This window comes from Planococcus citri, chromosome 3 (genome assembly GCF_950023065.1).
Source record: "Planococcus citri chromosome 3, ihPlaCitr1.1, whole genome shotgun sequence".
In the NCBI taxonomy this organism is placed as follows: Eukaryota; Metazoa; Arthropoda; class Insecta; order Hemiptera; family Pseudococcidae; genus Planococcus; species Planococcus citri.
Genome location: NC_088679.1, coordinates 21,297,936 through 21,320,557, shown reverse-complemented (window position 1 = coordinate 21,320,557; position 22,622 = coordinate 21,297,936). Strand labels below are relative to the sequence as shown.

At 32.2% G+C, this 22,622-nt stretch overlaps 1 protein-coding gene across 2 annotated transcripts in view; it reads left to right on the top strand.

Annotated features, from left to right (window-relative positions):
- Nucleotides 1–18,917, top strand: part of LOC135838699 (probable sodium/potassium/calcium exchanger CG1090) — a 48,232-nt gene extending 29,315 nt beyond the window's left edge. Inside the window, exons 2-9 of one of the 2 annotated variants that reach the window (XM_065354433.1) lie at nt 2,764–2,890; nt 6,471–6,762; nt 6,851–7,139; nt 7,237–7,552; nt 7,761–7,968; nt 8,345–8,446; nt 8,554–8,685; nt 17,132–18,917. In XM_065354433.1, the coding sequence (XP_065210505.1) occupies nt 2,764–2,890; nt 6,471–6,762; nt 6,851–7,139; nt 7,237–7,552; nt 7,761–7,968; nt 8,345–8,446; nt 8,554–8,685; nt 17,132–17,331 (1,666 nt within the window). In that variant the 3' untranslated portion in view covers nt 17,332–18,917. Of the gene's footprint in view, nt 1–2,645; nt 2,891–6,470; nt 6,763–6,850; nt 7,140–7,236; nt 7,553–7,760; nt 7,969–8,344; nt 8,447–8,553; nt 8,686–17,131 lie in introns of those variants that run through there. The other variant, XM_065354432.1, reaches the window with a different exon arrangement.
- The last annotated feature ends 3,705 nt before the right edge of the window (nt 18,918–22,622 follow it).

The window sequence follows — 22,622 nt, the reverse complement described above, 5'->3', positions numbered from 1 at the left end:
TAAATCGCTTTGTGTTTTGAGATTGAGAAATTTTGAAGAAATTTTTAAAAAATACGTAAACTGAAAAAAACCGAAAACCGAAACCAAAACCAAAATTTTTGTAAATAAAACCGAAACCCAAACCGAAACTGAAATTTTGAATTTTAAAACCAAAACCGAAACAAAAACTGAAAAATGTCAACGAAAAAATTGGAGTGAAACCGTAACCTTAATAAAAATAATTAAGGTTAGCACCCCTGTGAATCACCACTTATTAATGGTCTTACTTATCTTTTGTTGTTGGTATCGCTTTTTCTTTTGTTTCTGATAATTTCTCACTTTACCTCCTTATCTTTTGTATTTTTTATATTTTTTTTTGTATTTTTTGTTTCTTTTTCTTTTTAGTTTATAAAGTGATATTTAGTTTTTATGCTCCCTTAGTTATAATCGGTCTCTCCTGTAATTGGCTTCTGGCTGTTGGAGAGACCTAAATTGTTTAAATAAATAAATAAATAAATAAATAAATAAATAAATAAACACAAAGCTGTTTTTAAGGATAAAAAAGCAAGACTTGATGGAAATTTTGTCCAAATTGGCCTTTTTGGTGATTTGAACAAAACATGAGACTTTTTCGCAGAGTTTACAAAAAGTAGGATTTTTTGCAATTTTGGCCAAAAGTAAGATTTTTTGGTGATTTAAAAAAATCATTATTTTGCAGTTTTCACAAAAAAAAACAAGATTTTTTGACAACAAAAAACTTACTGGAAATTGTGACCAAAAAAAACATGGTTTTCTGCAATTTTGACAAAAAACACAAGACTTCCTGACAATTTGTGTAAAAAATAACCAGTCATTTTGGCAAAAAAATATGCTGCATGACTTTGGAAAGTTTGACTGAAAAAAAGTCTTTTCTGCCTGTTTATGACAAAAAACTGAAGAAAATTTATAACCCATGAGTTTTGGGGAAAGATAGATTCGGGAAGTTTAAAAAAAATCTTGAAAAATTACGATTTGGGGCTTTTTTATTTGGGAAAATGTATTCGAGAGAATCATTTGGGTTTCATTTTGTTGTACCTATTCGTATATTTAAATTTGTACCTCGAAAAACAAATGTAAAAAAAAACGAAAATAAATTGATGTATTTTTCACTCTCTGGAACTGTTTACGTCGTTTTATTTTTCTATCAAACGCCCAAATTAAGAATAGAAATTTTATTATTTTCTTTCAAATATCGAGCTGTTTTCCTGTTCAGCGACGACGTTTCATTGTAAGTAAGGTTATTACCGATAAAATTTATTTTTAGAAATGTTTCATTTAATAGGAGACTGTTTCCTATGGAATCGTTCGAAGGTATATTTTGAAAACTTGTATCATTTTCTTTCGCACGTGATGTTTCCCAAATTAGGTATATGAACTATTGACGCGTTTCGCACAAAAGATGATAAGTAATTTGAAGGTAATTTTACGAGGACGATGAAAAGAAAAAAAATCCAAAAGGTAGTTTCCTCGTCTGTAGATATTTCAGAAATGTGAATGATGAACGACACTATGTCTCATATTGGAGCTATACGTTGATGACAAAATCGATTCGTATTCGTATTAAATATTTAAAACGAAAAGGAAAAATCCGCTGTAGCGTATATTTTTAGATGAAGAGCTCAAACGATAAAAATTTGCAATTTAATTACTATAACTAAAGTACTTGCGATGGTATTTTTAGCACAATGATGCAGACATGTAGGCTTATGAGAATATACACTTTGATACCTACTTTTATATAGAGGGTTGAGAGAATCAGAACGTGAATATAATTTTTTTCCTTGAACGATCGATTAGCTTGAAAATACGCTGCTGGTTCTTTTGTTATAATATTATTTTCATTTTCGGCGATAGTAATCATATTTGTGTATTATTCATTCATTGTATCGATAGGTATGGTAGTAGGTATCCCCTTTTTTCAAGCGATAAAATCGAGTATAGAAGGGTGTAATTAGATAATAAACGCTGGCTCGAAGACAAAAACCTGCAATTTACGAGTATTGTATTTAAAACCACACCGTTGGCGACGATTTGTTCGTTTTCGAACACGTCGAGGTAACAATTATTGCGCCTGCGAGATTCGAAATACGCGAATTATTATACAGAAGTGAACTCTACAATGAATACATATTGCATACTCGACCATTAGGTACGATGAAGTTGGATTTTATCACCAAAATGTATATTTCCGCGCGGATTTGTTCCTCTGTTAACTCATTAAATTACATTAGAATTTAAAATACAAAATTTTCATTCTAAATTATACCATCACTAAAATATGACGAGAGCTGTTAGCCGACGTAATGGAAACTGAAATCTAGTAAAAATGTTTCATCTTTAGGTGCAAATGCAAACATAGGTACTATTAATGATATCATTCTCGTGATGATGAAATCTCTCTGCGTAGATAATTTATACCCAGGTACTTCTCTCGTTCATAATTCTTAATCAAATAAAGATTCGTATTGCCGCGTAAACGCGTTTGAAAGAATCTAACTCGTATTTATTTAATGCTTACTCAAATAAAATGAAAAAAATTAGAAAAAAAAACTTATTAATTTACGTCGCTGCTTCGAGAGATAATATTCTTATTTATTTTTGCGAGCTTTATAAATGCGAAAAAACACCATTCGCTTTTTACCATAGGTTAATAAGGTACCCACTCGGTGTAGATTTTGTCGACGAGTTGTATCGTTGAATCAATATGAGTTATACGGTATTTTTAATTTTATTATTTCTCTTCAGGAAACTTATAAATGGAAGATTCTCGAGATCCCAGAAGATATGCTATTACGGAACGAAATTAATCCTATATTCGTCCTTAATCCTGTTATTTAGCTGGAGTTCGGCCGAAGTTGCTAAAGATAACGGGGTAAGTTTTTGAATAAATTTTTTCACTTTTTAACCGCAGATTTTACAGTTTTGTAAAGAAGTAGGCAGAAAATAAGTGCCAGGTGTCATGATTGACCTCGCAAATCCAACTTTTAAGGTATATGATGGGGGAGGGGATAAAGGGGGACGATGGTTTTTCTAAATCGTTCTAAAATTAGGCAAATTAAATTCGAAGTGTTGTAAAATCTTGAACTTTTTTACTCCCTGACTTTTTTTTTTTTTTAATCTCAAGGTAAAAAACCCAATAATTTCTTCTTTTCGAAATAAAATAGGACTTTATGAAAAAAAAGTTCTACGTTTTTCCTCTGCATAATTTCAAGTACTCAGCTTTAAATCAATTAATGTGGTGCTAGAAATTTCTCCTCGTAAATGATTGAAAATGAATTAGGTATTATAACTCAACAAAGAATAATTATTTTCGGTTCAATTTTGATGTTGCTTTTATAGCCAGGGCGTCCCAATCCATTCATGTTTTAGCCATTTCGTTTAAAATTATAGATTCGAATTCAGTTGAGATGTGTTCTTTTGACACGGATTTTGGCAGATTTAAAATCCATATAATAAGAATCTGTTCGGTGAATTCTGTTCGTGAGAGTTTTAATTCATTTAAGGGATAAGGGATTCATGAACGGATTGATCATATTCTTCATTTTGTGAATCAATTCGTTTGCGAATGATTTATGTACCAAAAATTATTTAATTCGTTCACGAATGATTCACCAAAAATTATTTAATTCGTTCGCGAATGATTTACCAAAAATTATTCAATTCGTTCGCGAATGATATTGAGTAAACGAATCGATTCGTTCGCGAACGAGTCACTTATACAGATCAATTCGTTCGCGGATGATTCACCAAAAATTATTCAATTTGTTCACGAATGATCTTTCAAAAATTATTCAATTCGTTCGCGAATGATTCGCCAAAAATTATTCAATTCGGTTACGAATGATTTACCAAAAATTATTCAATTCGTTCGCGAATGATTCACCAAAAATTATTCAATTCGTTCACGAATGATTCACCAACAAATTTTTTAATTCGTTCACGAATGATTCACCAACAAATTTTTTAATTCGTTCACGAATGATTTACAATTCATTCGCGAATGATTTTCCAAAAATTATTCAATTTGTTCGCGAATGATTTACCAAAAATTATTCAATTCGTTCGCGAATGATTCACAAAAATTATTCTCATTCAATTCGTTTGTGAATGATTCACTTAAAATTGAAATTGAGTAAACGAATCAATTCGATCGCGAACAAGTCACGTATACAAATCAATTCGTTCGCGAATGATCCACCAAAAATTATTCAATTCGTTCACGAATGATTCACCAAAAATTTTTTAATTCGTTCACGAATGATTTTCCAAAAATTATTCAATTCGTTCACGAATGATTTACCAAAAATTTTTCAATTCGTTCGCGAATGATTCACAAAAATTATTCTTAATCAATTCGTTCACGAATGATTCACCAACAAATTTTTTAATTCGTTCACGAATGATTTACCAAAAATTATTTAATTCGTTCGCGAATGATTCACAAAAATTATTCTTATTCTATTCGTTCGTGAATGATTCACTTAAAATTGAGTAAACGAATCAATTTGATCGCGAACAAGTCACGTATACAAATCAATTCGTTCGCGAATGATCCACCAAAAATTATTCAATTCGTTCACGGATGATTCACCAACAATTTTTTTAATTCGTTCGCGAATTATTCACCAAAAATTATTCAATTCGTTCGCGAATGATTTACCAAAAATTATTCAATTCGTTCGCGAATGATTTACCAAAAATTATTCAATTCGTTCGCGAATGATTCACAAAAATTATTCTTATTCAATTCGTTCGTGAATGATTCACTTAAAATTGAGTAAATGAATCAGTTCGATCGCGAACGAGTCACGTATACAAATCAATTCGTTCGCGAATGATCCACCAAAAATTATTCAATTCGTTCACGAATGATTCACCAAAAATTTTTTAATTCGTTCACGAATGATTTACCAAAAATTTTTCAATTCGTTCCCAAATGATTCGCCAAAAATGATTCTTATTCAATTCGTTCGTGAATGATTCACTAAAAATTGAGTAAACAGATCAATTCGTTCGCGAACGAGTCACGTATACAAATTAATTCTTTCGTGAATGATTTACGAAAAATTGAGTAAATGAACCGATTAGTTCGCGAACGACGAGTCACTTATTCAATAAATTCGTTCGCGAATGATTCACTAAAAATTAAGTAAACGAATCGATTCGTTCACGAACGAGTAATTTATACAAATCAATTCGTTCGTGAATGATTCACTAAAAATTAAGTAAACGAATCGATTCGTTCATGAACGAGTCACTTATACCAATCTATTCGTTCGCGGATGATGCACCAAAAATTATTCAATTCGTTCGCGAATGATTCACCAACTATTAATTACATAATTCGTTCGCGAGTAATTCACCAAGAAAATAGGTATTAAGGTTAATCAATTTGTTCAATCGTCAATCGGTTGTGAATGATTCGATTCGATTCACTTCGCTTGAAAACAGATCAATTTCTAGGCTATACAATAGTTTCACAAAAACTGAATCAATCGTAAAATTGATTCGTTTGCGAATGATTCACCAAGAAATCAATCAATTTATTTAATCATCGAACGTTCTAAATGATTCTATTCAATTCGATTATAAACAGATCAATTTGCTATACAAATGTTTCCAAAAAATTGACTCAATTTGTTTGTAAAAGATTTTAACCTGCTTATTTGAAGAAAAGTCAGTCTTCTCACGCATATAAGTAGGTAATGCATGAGTATTTTTTTTTGTATTCAATTAGGTAGTAATATGTCTCTAACTTATTACATGCCACAATTTTCATTTTTTAAGGCTCTGATGTGTATTTTTGCAAATTTTTTGATATGTTATTCTAAATAAAAAGAACTAAAACTGAGAATTTTTTCAGAACTTTAACTCGCGGAAATCATGGTTGTACTGGTTGTACATAGCTACATATTTTAAATATAAGTTTTTCAATAGATTGTTTTGAGTTTTAGAAAGTGGCAACACTGATTTAGACATCATTTGTCAATTACCCTCTGAAAGTATTACAATTTGAAAAAAAGTTCAAAATTCTATACCACGTACAACCAGAGTTATTTGCAATTGAAATTTTCCATTTTCGGCCATTTTGGAAAACTTGGAAGCCCCATAGCTCCGCCAAAAAAATCGAAAAAAATGTCCAGTTTTGCGTCATTCGTCGTCGTTTAATAACTTCTACACATGATCTAGGTAATTTATTAAACAATTGAAGACCCATCGTGCAAAAATCTGCCTATTTGGTATATGGATCGACCCGTTGTCTCAAAATCCCAGCAATCAGGACTATTTTGGGGTATTAAAATTTTTTGACGGGTTGGAACTTGCCTACAGTTAGTGATACACCTGTGCTTTTTTCAATACAAATTCCTGCTGCACTACCTATTTTCAAACTTCTCGAAAAAATAAATAAATGAATACAAACTTATAAACGATTCTTTATTTCTGCTTTACAGACTTCAAATTCGAATATAAGCGATAGAAACGAACCATTTGAGAAATTCTCTCTTTCAACAAGCAAGCAAACAGAAGCAAATACCACCATATTTACTACCATTGGTACGACGCAGCAACCAGAGAAATGTGTGAAAGCTGCCATCGAACAATTTCCACGATCTATAATAGGTCCCACAGCCCGAAAATACGGTGCCATCATTATACATATTTTGATCTGCGTGTATAGTTTTTTCGGTTTAGCCATCACGTGCGATAATTACTTCGTGACGTCATTAGATCGAATTTGCGAAGGTAAAAAAACCTCTGACAGTGTCCCTTAGCCTTAGGGCAACTTGTGTAAGTAGATACTTGATATGAACTTCTTTTCCTATTCGTATAGAACTGAAATTAAGCGCTGATGTGGCTGGAGCTACTTTCATGGCTGCTGGAAGCTCAGCTCCCGAACTCGCTACCGTAATAATTGGCGTTTTCTTGGCCCAAGACGATATAGGAATCAGCGGGGTAATCGGGTCGGCGGTTTTTAATATTTTATTCGTCATTGCTATTTGCGGATTGTTTGCTACCTCAGCGTTGTATCTAAGTTGGTGGCCATTATGCAGAGATTGCTTCTTTTATACGTTGAGTATTCTCATAATGCTTATTGCTATTGCCAACGAACAAGTTAATTGGTAAGCAGAATTCAAATATACCTACCTAGTTTGTTTTTTTTCAAAATGGTTCGAGGTTCGATTTTAATGATTTTTATTTTCATAATTTCTTACACAGTTTCGAGAGCATTTTGCTACTGGTGACGTATGCCATCTATTGCGTCTCGTTGTATTACAACGAAAAACTAGAAGTTTGGGTATCTCAATTTCCTCCTTTTAATACGTTATCGTTACCGACGGCTCCGACCAAAGAACCCACTGAAGATCCGTATACTCATTTAGAAGATAACAAAACTCCGGGTTATTCGGCTACCGGAGAAACGTATCCTGAAAAGCAGAACAGCATTGAAGATGGTGGTCCTCGTGCCAGCAACGGAGCTATCAGCGCAGATCACGTTAATTATTATAAACCGAAGGAACCGAGACCTTCTGAGGTGATTGTTGATTTTCAATTACTTGAGTAATACTTACTTATCGAGGCTTCGTAGAGTTCTGAGACTGAAATTTTTTCTGAGTTACTTGAAACTCATGATCTTCATAATACCTACATTTGGTTGAAATATTTTAGCTTTTTTTCACGATCCACCCTCCTCAATATATATATACAACCAACTGTTACAAGACATGATGATAATTTCTTAGGTGAATCCTTTGATAATGCCAGCTACCACGGACATTTTCGAAATATATCGATGGTACATCGTTTTCCCCATTCACTACCTTTCTCAAGCGACGATGCCGGATTGCAAGACTGACAAGTACAGGAATTGGTATCCGGCTACGTTTGCCATATCGATGATCTGGATATCATTTTATTCGTACATTATGGTCTGGATGATTACCATTATTGGTACGTCTTCTTCGTAATATTAATACATGATTTTTTTGATTTTTTTAATTGATATGGTATAGCTACTGCTACATATAAATAATTTTAATAGACAAAAAATAAATTAAAATAATTTTTTTTCAAATAGGTAAAAATGTTATTCAATAATTTTGAATAATTTTCAATTGAAACAAAATAATAAAAAAATAAATTAAAATTAATGAATTACCTACCTAATAAAAGCTATAAAAAAATTAAAATAATAGGTAAAAATATAAAAGATGGAAAAATCAGTATAAAAAATGATGAAAAATTTCCAATAGGTACCTGAATATGTACCTCACCCACTTCATTTTATTGATTCAAACGAAGCATCTGAAATGAATTTTGATTGCAGGACACACGTTTGGAATCCCTGATACAGTTATGGGTCTTACTTTTGTAGCTGCTGGTGTCAGTGTTCCAGATGCTCTTTCAAGCTTGGCAGTCGTTAAAGAAGGTAGGTACACTACACATTACAAATGATGTAGTTTTTTGAAAAACTGCGAGTCTCTGCTAGGTACTAAGTTTAGCGAATATCAATTAATTTTGTATTCTTTCGATTAGGTTATGGTGATATGGCAGTATCAAACGCTGTAGGAAGCAATGTATTCGATATATTGGTATGCCTAGGACTACCGTGGTTTTTAAAAACTGGTATCATTAGTCCTGGAACTGAGATAAAGGTGTACAGTAAAGGTAAGATAATCAGAAACAATCGTAATGTGATTTGAAAATTAATGTTCCTATAAATTTTTAAAATTTCCATCCAAAAATCATCAATAGTAGAAAATCAAAACAACAAAGAATCAAGTTGATGAAAATTCATATGTACCTACCTATGTATTTAGTAAAGTGTTCCCATCTGAAGAATTTCTCAGTTCATTAATTTCTTCAGAACAATCCACATGCTCCAAGCTCAACACTTCAATTTTGTTGGCGAATTCGACAATAATAAAACACATTGATAAGATCATGAAAAAAATTGGAATGAAATGGAATAATATCTAGTCACGGTTTCCAATTTTTGAAAAAAAAAAACATGGAATTTGAGGATGAAGATTACTCAAGTCCTATGAAATTAAGTACCAACATGAGACTAATTTTCTAAACTGCTTTATTGGCGCCCAACGTGGGGCGCCAATGTTGGGGGAATTACTACTTTAACTTCGCTCTCCCAGGGTCCCAATAACCACAACAACAATGACCATGCTAATTTCAATGTGAATGTCGACCCATCCACATCTGTCACTTTTGGATGCCACATAATGTCAATGTGAATTTCGACCCTGTGTCAAGCTAATTGTCCATGTAATTGTCAACTGATGTTGATCTCATGATCTGCATTTGTGTCGACAATAGGCTCGACACAGGGTCAAAATTCACATCGTCATGGGGCATCCAAAAGTGACAGATATGGATGAATCAACATTCACATCTAAATTTATGTCGACCTTCTGTATATGAGAAAATTTCAAAAATTTTCTTTTACCTGGCTTTTGTACGGACAGAAGATTCCTACTAAATAATTAATTGATCACTTTTCCATCATTATTTTGGAAAAAAAAACGTAGTCGATGTAAATGTCGACGTCAACAATTGTTGTGCGGGAATGAACGGTAGGACCAGTTTGGGTACCCTTGAAGGGCAATGTAATAATTCCCCCCAACAACATGATAAAATATATTTTGAATAGGAACCAATAAAAAGGAATGAAATAATGCTTCTTTTTTTTTTAATTTTAGAGGAGAAGATACAAATATGGACCCCCTCTAGCTTTTTGGCTTTAAAGGGTAGAAAAAATTATCGAAATTTTTTTTCGAATATACCATTCAAAAGGCCAAAGGCTCTAGTATATTGTGTAAAAAAAAATGTTTGTTGAAAACCCACGGAGAAATTTGAAATTTAGAAAAGTGACAAAGTGGTACAAATATGGACTCTGGTACAAATATGGACCCCCTCAAAAAATGAATAAAACTTTCAGAAAATTGTACAAAAATTTATTTAATGATGTTTTTTGATGCTTTGGACTTGTCTTCTTTTCTCAGTATTCTAAAAACCATTGAATTAAAATTAGATGGAAAAAAATTTTAGGGGTCCATATTTTTATACCCATGCAAAAAATTGGCCAAGTTGATGAAAAATTAAAAAATCATGGTCTCATTTTTGACACTTCGGACTTGTCTTCTTTGTTAATAACACTTTTCCCGACATTCTAAAAATATTGAATCAAAATTAGGTAAAAAAATTTAGGGGTCCATATTTATACCCATGCAAAAAATTTGCTCAGTTTATGAAAAATGAAAAAAATTTTGAAAATCAGTTGAAGTAAAGACACATATGAAAGTATATTTTGAAAGTACCTACTCATTGTAAGCTACTTACTTTGCTAATAATTTTTTTTCCAAACTTTATTTGAAGTTGATGAATTACCGAATGAAAAACTTGTAAAATTTGCCATTGGGAAGAAAATAATGCGCAAAAAAAAACAATATTTATTTGCTGATGAGAGACACCCAAGTATGCATGGATCCGAAATGAGTACTTGGATCATCAATACTACATCTACACTACTAGTATAATTTTTAGTACTCAGCATGACCATAGCGCTAGTAGTTGTACTCTAAACAATAGGGAGGGGGTCCATAATTGTGCCTTCTCATCTACTTTTTTTTTTTTTACAAAGAAGGGGTTTCAACCAGCAGAAAAATTTTTGAACTAAATAAAACAAAAATGGCAAAATAGGTACATCACCAGCTGAAGTTTTTGATGCTGAACTGTTTTTTTTCTATCAAGTTTTTGGGGAATTTTTCAAAATTAAATTCGGGCCCAAAATACCAAAAAATCGAAATCATACCAAAATGATACAAAAATCTTAAATTTGGTGGATACCATATTTTGGACCCCTCACACCATCCAAAAAATGGATTGGAAACGGTTTCAAATCGTTTTGAGCAGTTCTAACTATACTTAGAGCCTCGTCAGTCGTCAGCAGATTTTTGAGGTTGAAATTTCCATAAAATTTGACTTTATAAAGTTGGAAAGCAAAAATTTGCTTCATAACCTAATTTCAACATGTTTCATGAATAAAAAATGGTTTCAAGGCATTCCGAAGCCTCCGGTGATATTCTGGAAATTCCAGATTTTCACGAAGTTCCATTAGTTTTTATGGCAAAAAAATAAATTTACGATTTCTTCTGCTCCCAACCCTCAATGTGGTGACCTCTGATGAGAAAATAATTCCTTATTTTTTATTTTTTCCATTTTCGAAAAATTCGGGTCCTCAATTTTCAAAAATTTGAAGAAATGCAACTTCAAAGAAAAATTTACAAAATTCAAAAATGTTATGTTCTAACACGTCTAAAAAGTCTTTTTTGAGTAAATGATCTCTCACGACGATATTAACCTTCTCATTAGAAAATCAAGTTGGGGCCCTTAGAATAGCTGAAATTCGTATTTTCCATTAAAATGTCTGATATTGTTCATTTTGTGTATTTGGGAAACTGCTTGAATTAAAATATTATGTACATATTATTGATCATTTTCAATGAATTATAGTTGAAACAATGTGACCCTCCCCCCACCATTTCCCTTATTACAAGATATCGCTCCTGCAGTTAATTTAATAATCATGCTAATTTCGTGTGAATATAGGTAATAAAAATAAAATTTCTAATGAAAAATATTGGTAAAAATTTGATGAACCTGATTTAAAAATTCGTGTTGGTTTGTTTACAAATGAGTAATTATGTGAATTGCAATAAAGAGTGATGAAAATGTGATAAGAAGGGGAAGGGGCGCTACTACTGTCCTTTTACCGACTTTGCCGTGAAACGGAAAAGTAAGGTATTGTATTTGTCATGATGGTTGAGGATTTGGGTGGGGGTGGGTTTTCTTGACGTTTTGAAGTGTGCTGATCACGATAAGACATATGGCGCAAAACGAGATAAGTTTATATATATATTATATATTTATATAAATATTCTAGGGGGTAAACTCGTAACTTTTTTCTAGATTAACCAGCAAACTCATAACGTTTTGACAAACTCGTAACCTTTTTAGGACGTGACTTTTCGATGAGGTGCCATATGAATCTACAAGGTGTGGGGAGTCTACTGGCAAAGTTTGAGCAGGGACGTGAGATTGCTGTTTATACAATTTCACTTTTGACTCAATTTTCAAATGAGTACATAGCCTAATTAACAGGTATGCGGATATGAGGAAAAGGTTTTTATTGCCAAGAATCATTTTTTACGTTTTACCGACTTTGCCGTGAAACGGAAAGTCAAGGTATTGTATTTGTCATGATGGTTCAAGAATTGGGCGGGGGTGGGTTTTCTTGACGTTTTGGAGTGTGCTGATCACGATAAGACGTATGGCGCAAAACGAGATAAGTTTACATATATATAGGTATATGTACATACTCATAATTGATGTACTTGTGGCACCATTTTATATACTTTACACACGTTCAGACACCAAAATTTACGTTGTGGCACCACCAAATGGTGCCACAACGTATTTTATTTAAAATCGTGTGGAATGTCATCAGGGCACTGCCAGGGGTCGTTAGGCAAATTTTTGTAATGGTGCCACAACGACATTTAAAAGTCCCTTTTAATATACTGGTAAAATTATATAGTCAACAGACGTTGTGGCACCATTTTCAGGTCTCATTGGTTTTCGATGTATTCTTTTGTAAAAATTCGTTGCAAAATGTTTCGATTAGATGGCGATGTTGCTTATACCCTTAATCATCACTCTATACTCATATAATATAGAGGCACCAGTTGGTTTTTATTAATGAATAAACCGTTGCCAGAAAAACGCTCGCGTAAATGACTAAGTTTTCTTCACTTGCTACCTGGTGCCACAACGATGTTCAACTAAATGGTGCCATAACGTTACAAAAGTAGATATAGGTATATATCAATTTATGTATAAATTTGTGTCACGCTGAACTCAAAAGCTCCGAACTTTAAGTCGAAACTGATGATGGCAAAATATTGCTTTGATACTGAACTAGAGAAATTTTTAATTTGGTCGAAATCGATTCAGCCGTTTACGAGATATGAACGTTTAAGTGTGTTTCAACGTTATGGATAAGCTGAAATTTGTGTAAACCCTTATATCTCGCAAACGGCTCACCCCCAACAAACAGATGGGGTGGTTAGGGTGTGTAGGTTGCGGATTGGTGCGCCGGAGGTCGGGTGTTCGAATCCCGCGCGAGTCAAGAGGTGAAATTTTTTTGTCGATTTTTTTGTTAATTTTTTTGTTAATTTTATTCGTCCAAAATTTTTTTGCCACAAAAAATCAAAATTTTTCAAAAATTTCTAGTGTAATTTTTGTTTCAACAAAAAACATTAGTTTTTTGGTAAATAGCCAGTAACTTTTGATAATTTTTTTTTTGGAGAATTAATATTAATTTTTGGTAAATACATGATTAGTTATTTTTGGTGAATTACTCGTAATTAAAGTTGGTCGAAAATTTTGGTAAATTGCTTGGGTAAATTTTGTTTTGGTAAATTAATGGCGTAATTTTTGGTAAATTGGTATTCCAATTGGCAAATTTTCGTAAATTTCTGGGGTAATTTTCAGTTTTTCAATAAAGTTGGTTGAAAATTTTGGTAAATTACTGTGGTAAATTGGTAAATTTTAGTAAATTGCTGTGGTAATTTTTAGTATTATTAAATTAGTGGGGTAATTTATTTTGTTGAATTTGTATCAACCTTTGGAAGTAAATTACTGGGGTGATGAAAAATTGGTAAATTAGTGGGGTAATGTCTGGTAAATTACTGAGGTAAATGTTGGTAAATTGGTAAATTTTGGTAAATTGGTAAATTTTGGTAAATTGGTAAATTTTGGTAAATTGGTAAATTTTGGTAAATTGGTAAATTTTGGTAAATTTCGGTAAATTGGTAAATGTTGGTAAATTGGTAAATTTCGGTAAATTGGTAAATTTTGAGGTAATGTCTGGTAAATTACTGAGGTAAATGTTGGTAAATTGCTGGGGGTTATTTAGAGCAAAGTCGGTTGATCTTGCGAACTGCGCAAGATGTTTTTTACGTTCTTTTTGGTGATTTTGGTGGTTGAAGATGTCCTCTTTCACATGGCGTGGTCAAAAATCGTCTAAAATGAGTTTTTGACTGCTGAATTTTAATTTTAAGTTGATTATACAGGTCCAAATTTTCGTGTTTTTCAATCTAAACATTGATTTTATGGGAAAAGTATGCACCCTAGGAAAAAAATGCCATGAAGGAAATTGTAGAGAATTAAATTTTCTTTCTGCTCAGAGCTGGTTATTTTTCTGTAGAATGCTTTGTTAAAAAAGCATTTGCGAAAAACAGAGACGCATGAGACTTTTAAAAAAAGGCTTTTCTGAAAAATTGATGTTCTGGCAATGAAATACCTTTCCACAGGTGACCCAAAAATCAAGTTAACGAATATAACGCGGCCTAACATCGAGTACTATCAGGCCTATGGGGTGACGCGTCGAGCGTATGCACAGCAACGAATTTACAGAGGGGTCTTGAGATTGCTGTTTATACAAAACGTTATGAGTTTACCTGTATGCGGCTATATATATTTATAGGTATATCAATTTATGTATAAATTTGTGTCACGCTGAACTCAAAAGCTCCGAACTTTAAGTCGAAACTAATGATGGCAAAATATTGCTTTGATACTGAACTAGAGAAATTTTTAATTTGGTCGAAATCGGTTCAGCCGTTTACGAGATATGAACGTTTAAGTGTGTTTCAACGTTATGGATAAGCAGAAATTTGTGTAAACCCTTATATCTCGCAAACGGCTCACCCCCAACAAACAGATGGGGTGGTTAGGGTGTGTAGGTTGCAGATTGGTACGCCGAAGGTCGGGTGTTCGAATCCCGCGCGAGTCAAGAGCACTGAAAAAAAAAAACAATAAAAATTACTATTTCAGTATAGTAACCGGATCCAATCCAAAAATAATAGTGATTTTTACTCAGCCAAAAAATACATTTTACCTATACAATTAGGTAAAATTTATTACTCTCATAGTAAAATTTACTAATCTCATAGTAAAATTTACTAATCTCATAGTAAAATTTACTAATCTCATAGTAAAAATCGCAATATTTTTGAATGGGATCCGGTTACTGTATGAAATAGTAAAAATTATCCATAATTTTTTTTTCCGTGAGGAGAAAATTTTTTGTTGATTTTTTTGTTAATTTTTTTGTTAATTTTATCCGTCCAAAATTTTTTTGCCATAAAAAATCAAAATTTTTCAAAAATTTCTAGTGTAATTTTTGTTTTAACAAAAAACATTATATATATATTTTTTTTTTGTTAATTAATATCTAGTAATTTTTAGTAAATAAAATGATTAGTTATTTTTGGTGAATTACTCGTAATTAAAGTTGGTCGAAAATTTTGGTAAATTGCTTGGGTAATTTTTGGTAAATTGGTAAAGTTTGGTAAATTGGTAAAAACCTTTGACAGTAAATTACTGGGGTAATTAAAATTCGGTAAAAAATTGGTAAATTAGTGAGGAAATGTCTCGTAAATTACTGAGGTGAATGTTGGTAAATTGCTGGGGTAATTTTTGGTAAAATGGAATATTGGTAAATTAGTGGGTAATGTCTGGTAAATTACTGGGGTAATTTTTGGTAAATTCGTAAATTTTGGTAAAGTGGTAAATTTTGGTAAATTGATAAATTTGGGTAAATTTGTAAGTTTTGGTAAATTCGTAAAGTTTGGTAAATCGGTAAATTTTGGTAAATCGGTAAATTTTGGTAAATTAGTAAATTTTAGTAAATTGGTAAATTTTGGTAAATTGGTAAATTTTGGTAAATTGATAAATTTTGATAAATTCGTAAATTTTAGTAAATTGGTAAATTTTGGTAAATCGGTAAATTTTGGTAAATTGGTAAATTTTGGTAAATTGGTAAATTTTGGTAAATTGGTGAATTTTGGTAAATTGGTAAATTTTGGTAAATTGATAAATTTTAGTAAATAGCTAAATTTCAATTCTGGATAAAAATTAAGCCATTTAAAACCTTTAAATTTTGGTAAATTGGTAAATTTAGGTAAATTGGTAAATTTTGATAAATTGGTAAATTTCGGTAAAATGGTAAATTTTGGTAAATAGGTAAATTTTGGTAAATAGGTAAATTTCAGTAAATAGGTAAATTTCGGTAAATAGGTAAATTGGTAAATTTTGGTAAATAGCTAAATTTCGGTAAATTGGTAAATTTCGGTAATAATTTTGTTTTTTGTCAACAATTTTCCTGATATATTATTCCACTTGTAATATGACGGTTACGTCTTCATAAGTACGCTAATTTTTATTAGAAAATCAATTTCATAAAAGTGTAATATGATGGCTACTTATGATTGACTATTTTATTTTGTTGATGTTTTCGACTTTTCGTATTCATTAAATCGGTAAATTTGGGTACTTCCGCGCATTTTGATAAATTGGTAAATTTTTAAGTAATGTCTGGTAAATTACTGAGATAAATGTTGGTAAATTACTAGGGTATATTTAGAGCAAAGTCGGTTGATCTTGCGAACTGCGCAAGATGTTTTTTTTGAATAATTTTGTCTATGAAAATTTAATTATCGTTAATGCAGAATATTTTATACGTATTTCTTTCTTCTCATACACTTTGAAATTATGTCTCCAAATTTTAATGATAAGTATTTTTATTTTCGAAAACTTCAGCCCTCGCTTTGTTCGAGGCTTTTTATTTTTCAAAATTGAACTTTCTAAATACCCATCCATAAAAAATATTTAAACCAATAAACTATTCTTATAAAAAAACATTTTTTACCCCTCGAAACACCAATTTTTGTAAGCTTTTGCTTCTGAAATTTCTGGAAAAAAGTTATTCGCATTCAAAATATTTCAAAGCGCCCTCCCAAAAAAACTTCTCGCTTGAAAAACATTGTGTTTTTCACTCCTCAAAATACGAATTTTTGAAAGTTATAGCCCTAGCATTGATCGAGCCTGTTTATTCTTTCTTTTTGATAATTGAAATTTCTAAAAAAAAAAGAACCCAATTAGGTAATTATCTATAGCTTTCGAAAATTAAAAAAAAATGAGTATCTGCAAAGCAAATTTCAGCGATTTAAAGAGCTTCAATTTTATCTCGTTACAGGATTGACGTATTCCACACTCTCTTTGCTATCGACCGTAGTAATGCTGATCATGGCAACGCATTGGAACGGATGGAAACTGGATAAGAAATTCGGACTCATTCTAATGATCGGATATTTCGTCTTCATCATATTCGCCAGTCTATACGAGTTGAATGTTTTTGGTAAAATGAACCCAGCAGTTTGCCCATCGAATTATTAACGAGGTTTTCTTCCAATATCCGTACTGTCTTATAGTCGATTCAGTCGAATGTATCATGTAAAATGTTCTCCGAGAAAAAAATTCTACTTTTTTTTTGTTTTTGTTTGTTTAGAAAAATGTGGTGACTGGTTACTCGTACATAAAAGCGCGGGTCGTATAACGGCTAAATTAAACGCGTTAGTTTAAGGTATATTTACCTACCTATTTTACTTACCTATTCGTTGTTAATGTGTATTTTAGTTTAATTTTTACCGATATTTGTTACACTACTTGATGTGACGTTGAAGAGTCAGAAAGGACATATCGTAAATTCGAGTGCGCTCTATAGAGGCAATTTGATCTCAAAAAGAAATACCTACCTAATCAAAATCATACTTATACCTATGTACGTATTAAGTTCCTGCATGCAATTTGTACCCTATTCCTTCAACTAAACCATAAACTCACAAAGTGAAACGATCGATTAATATTTTATTGGTATTTTTCTCGACTCACAATGCAGGAAATTAGATAGGTAACTAAATTTTTCCAAAACAGGACAAAACTACACCTTGATTTGGAAAATAGGCGAGTAATTATTTTAAGCGAGTTGTTAAATTAGGTTTACATTGATTGATAGATTGTCCAGAACTCGTTTCTTCTGGTTTGCTGCAGTTTCCTTCGTAATTATCACGAAATTCGATTTACTTTTGCGAATAGACGCGTATTTCGCTATAAACTAAACAGCTGAAAAAAAAAAAATGGTGTCAAAATTTCTAATTTCACAGAAAGAGTTTCTATTAATCATCTGCTCGAGTAAAAAACTCCTTTCTATAATTCTTAAATTATTCAATTATATCGCAAACAACGACAATAAATTTTGAAAAAATTTTACCAAAACAATTGCGTATCTAAGTAGTTATAATTTTTATGTATTCAGGTATCAGTTTTTTTTTTGTAAATTTTTGTTTTTGTAATTTGTTTATGTATTTTAAGATAAGTATTTAAATCATACAGTGGTAATAGAAATTTACCAGATACGCAAAAAAAAAATTGTGTATTTCGATTACAATAGCTCTCAAGGCGATGTTATACGTACAAGCTAACGAAAATAAATATGCAGAAAAATTGGTACCTATATAGGAATTCACTGTTAATAACGAACAAGAACAATCCTTTAATAACGTTGTGATTTCCCAAGACAATAATATTTTTATCATTGTATAGATTACAAGGACGAAAAAAAAAAAATGTTTTTTAAATATTCTGTTTTATACGTTTCATTGGTATATTTACTTAAACGAATAAAAAAATATACTCATCTATACGACAAATACGACTAACGAGTAACTCGACTTTAAAATCTGATCAGCGAATATTAACGCCGCCGGCTTACATGTTTTTTGTTTAGTTTTTCCCTGTCAATTTAGCCTTTGCCTTTCTACTATTACATACTTTTTCGATGTCAATTTAGTCTTGTAGGCTAGTGCTTTATGTGTCAATTTAGATTTTAAATTTGTACTTATGTATCGCGTCTACCGCGCCAGATGTTTCTGTTTTACTATATTTTTTTTTCATTTTAAATACATGTTTGTGTGTGCGTTGAATTTTTTCTTGTGTTGACATTTTGATGTAATGGAACAGGTATAGGTATGTAATATTTGTGAGGGGTCAAAGCACTGAACTTTATTCACAACACGGTTCCTCAACTGGCAACCCGAGCCCTCAGAACTACTCCTATATACCATACCTATAGGGCAAAACGCGCATTTCAGGTTGCATACATGCGCCATGTGAATAGTAGGCTAAACCTTACAAGTCTAGCTGTAAACAATGCTGTTTACTTCTACTTTTCAGCTCGTCAAGTCACTTTTCTCGAGGAAGGCCTTTGCGGATTTCAAAAAATTTAGTACTGTTGGAAAGGGGACAAAATTCTCTACAATTTAGAGTCATAAAATAATGGGGTCCTTGAGATGGTTTAAAAGTTCTGCCGCCTCAAAGTTCAAAGTGGACAGAACAATCACTAGCTTGAAGCCAATGAAGCCTACAGAATGTAAGGGGAATCAAGAGATACCACCATTTATACACCTTGTGACGTCAGGGCGTTTTGCCCTATACTTATTATATCAGGAAGCATCTGAAATTCTCCCCTCTATACAGAGTGGGCCAAAAGTCAGTATCCCAATTTTCACGTTTTAGTTTTTCTTTAAAAAATCAAAAAATAAGCATCCTAGAAAAAAACTAACGACATTATGTCGATTGGAAATTTAATTCTCTACAACTTTGTTCACATGAATTTTTTTTTAGAAGCTTCCTTCCGCCTCCGGATTGATTTTTGTGACTTGATCAATGATTTTTATGAAAAATTTTTCAAAAGTTCATTTCTAAGAGTTTTAGTTTTTCGTAAAAAAATCAAAAACTAAGCGTCCCAGAAAAAAACTAACGACATTACGTCGATTGGAAATTTAATTCTCTACAATTTTCCTCGATGTAATTTTTTTGTAGGACGCTTCTTTTCGTCTCCAGATCGATTTTAATGAAACTCAGTTTGCAAAACTTTTCAAAAATTTATAAACTGAGTTTCATTAAAATTGATCTGGAGACGAAAGGAAGCGTCCTACAAAAAAAATTCATCAAAGAAAATTGTGGAGAATTAAATTTCCAATCAACAATATGTCGTTAGTTTTTTTCTGGGATGCTTAGTTTTAGATTTTTTTTACAAAAAACTAAAACTCTTGGAAATAAACTTTTGAAAAATTTTTCATAAAAATCATCAAGTCACAAAAATCGATCTGGAGGCGAAAGGAAGCATCCAAAAAAACTTTCATGAAACCAAAGTTGTAGAGGATTAAATTTCCAATCGACAATAAGTCGTGAGTTTTTTTCTAGGATGCTTAGTTTTGGATTTTTTAAAGAAAAACTAAAACGTGAAAATCGGGATACTGACTTATGGCCCACTCGTTATTAGGTATGGTCAAAACTCATCCTTTCAAAATTTTTCATTCCCGTTAGAACTGTTGTTGACTTCCCTCTCATCATAGACTCAAAAATTGATCCCAATCTCCCATATGCTTATGACTCATATCTCCATAAAGCCTCTTCCATTCTAAACTCTATTCAGGCTATCAGCCTCTTTCCCCATTCTATCCAGAAAATACTACAAAAACCAAGAAAAATATTCTCTCATTTGATACATCATTACTTGAACACACTCAACTCAATACTCAAATCATCAATAATGTTATTGCTCAGTACAATGATTCTATTTCATTTTACACCTGTGGGTCAAAATCCGTGGATCGCTGTGGTTGTTTGGGCGTTTATGGTATGGAGGTTTTGCGATTTCCTCGTCCATGCTTGTTCAGTATTCTTTCATGTGAACTATAAAATCTATATTTACATACACAAGGTGCCTCACAAAATCTGAAAACTAAAAAGAAGGACCTTGGAAGGACCTTTTGGAAGGACATTTTTAAAATTAAAAATGCACCTACTGACCCCCTCCCCTCATTCATATTTACAAAATTGCCAAAAAAAAACGTTGAAAATTTATAATTTTTAAAAGAAACAAAAAAATTAATAATACAGTGGAACCTCGATAACTCGAAATCCAAGTGGAATGGTCATTCATTCGGCTTATAGAGGTTTTCGAGATAATCAGTTTCAAGTTATGCAGGTAAGATTTTGAGAGTGTTTGAGTTATGGAGGTCTTACGAAATGAATGCATTGATAGATGTGTAAGTGCATAAAAGATAGAAGTATGAATTGAAATACGTATTCGAGTTATAGAGGTAAACGCCAGACAACATACAACTTATAGAGGCTTTCTTGCTATTTTTGGCAAAAGTTTAGCTTCGAGTTACAACTGAGATAGGTAAGTGCATAGAAGTATGAACTGAAATATACGAGTTATAGAGGTAAACGTATGGAACTAGGTAAACGCCTGACAATGTAAGACTTATAGAGGTTTTCTCGTTATTTCGGCAAAATTTTGGCTTCAAGTTACGACTGATTTGTGTAGTCAATTTTGACTTATCCGAGTAAAGTTAACATTGAGTGTTACAGAGATTTCAAGGGGAATGGAGGTTGGTTCGGCTAATAGAGGTTTTTGAGTTATCGAGGTTCCACTGTACTCAAAATAGACCTGATAAATTTCTTGTCTAATGACTACCAAATCCAAAAAACGAAATTTGGTACTTTTTTCGTACTTCTTTCATACAACATAATTTCAAGTTATACTTTGTCACGCTTCATGTACTCTCGCTTACTTTTTCCAGGGATAGACCTCAAATTTTTCTCAAAAAAATAACTTTGGCAACCAAAAAGTAATCAAAAAAGGGACTAAAAAAATTTCTAATGTAATAAAAAGAAGCTGAGCAAAACACTCTCCACACAAAACATTACATTTTATTTTCAGAGGTGTGACGAAACGAGCGTGGTGGGAAATGGAGAGGGGGTGAGACTGAGACATTCTTCCAATTTTTCTCGCTACATTTCCCCAATTTTTTACTTCAAACTCTCCCTCCCCCCTCCACACCAAGATTTTTTCCAACCAATTGGCCAGATGTGGTTTGAACCATTTCTTAAAAAGGGAAGTTGGAAACAAAAATGTAGAGTGAAAAATTTATTTGAATTTTTCATTGATTGGATTATGTTTTTGGAATTTCTCGAGTTGGTATGGCGAAACATTAGTACGTTCATCATTTTTTACATCAAACGTTCGAGTTTAGCGAATATCATTTTTTTAAAAATAGTATTTGTTTCAAATAGTTGACTAACAATGTGTGAGTTTATTTCAAAAATAGTGAAAATTGGGGGAGCTGAGGGACTCTGGAGGGGCCTGGGTGAGTGTAGCTGAAAATCTGAAGTCATATTCGTGGTTAGCGGTATCGAATCATATGAAAATGACACCACTGTCATCAAGATAACTCTATTTCCAAAATATGAAAATGGGAGGGGGCGGAGGGGCTCTGCAGGGGCTTGGGCGAGTGTAACTGAAAATCTGAAGTCATATTCGCGCTCAGCGGTATCGAATCATATGAAAACGATACCCTACTCGTTAATAGTTATTTTTCTTAAAATTCCCATTTCACCCCCCACCCCCCTAAGACACATTCTTCCAATTTTTAACCACGGTGCGCCAAAGCAAAAATTTCTAAAACAGTATATGATGTTTGAGGGCCAAAAATACATCCAAAAAACGTGTTTCCAAAATTGTAACTCGCAATCTTGATTGTTAATAGGCATAAAAAAATGAAAAAACGCTATTTTGAGGGGTAAATATGAGGGGAGGGGGTTGAAAATTTTTGTGG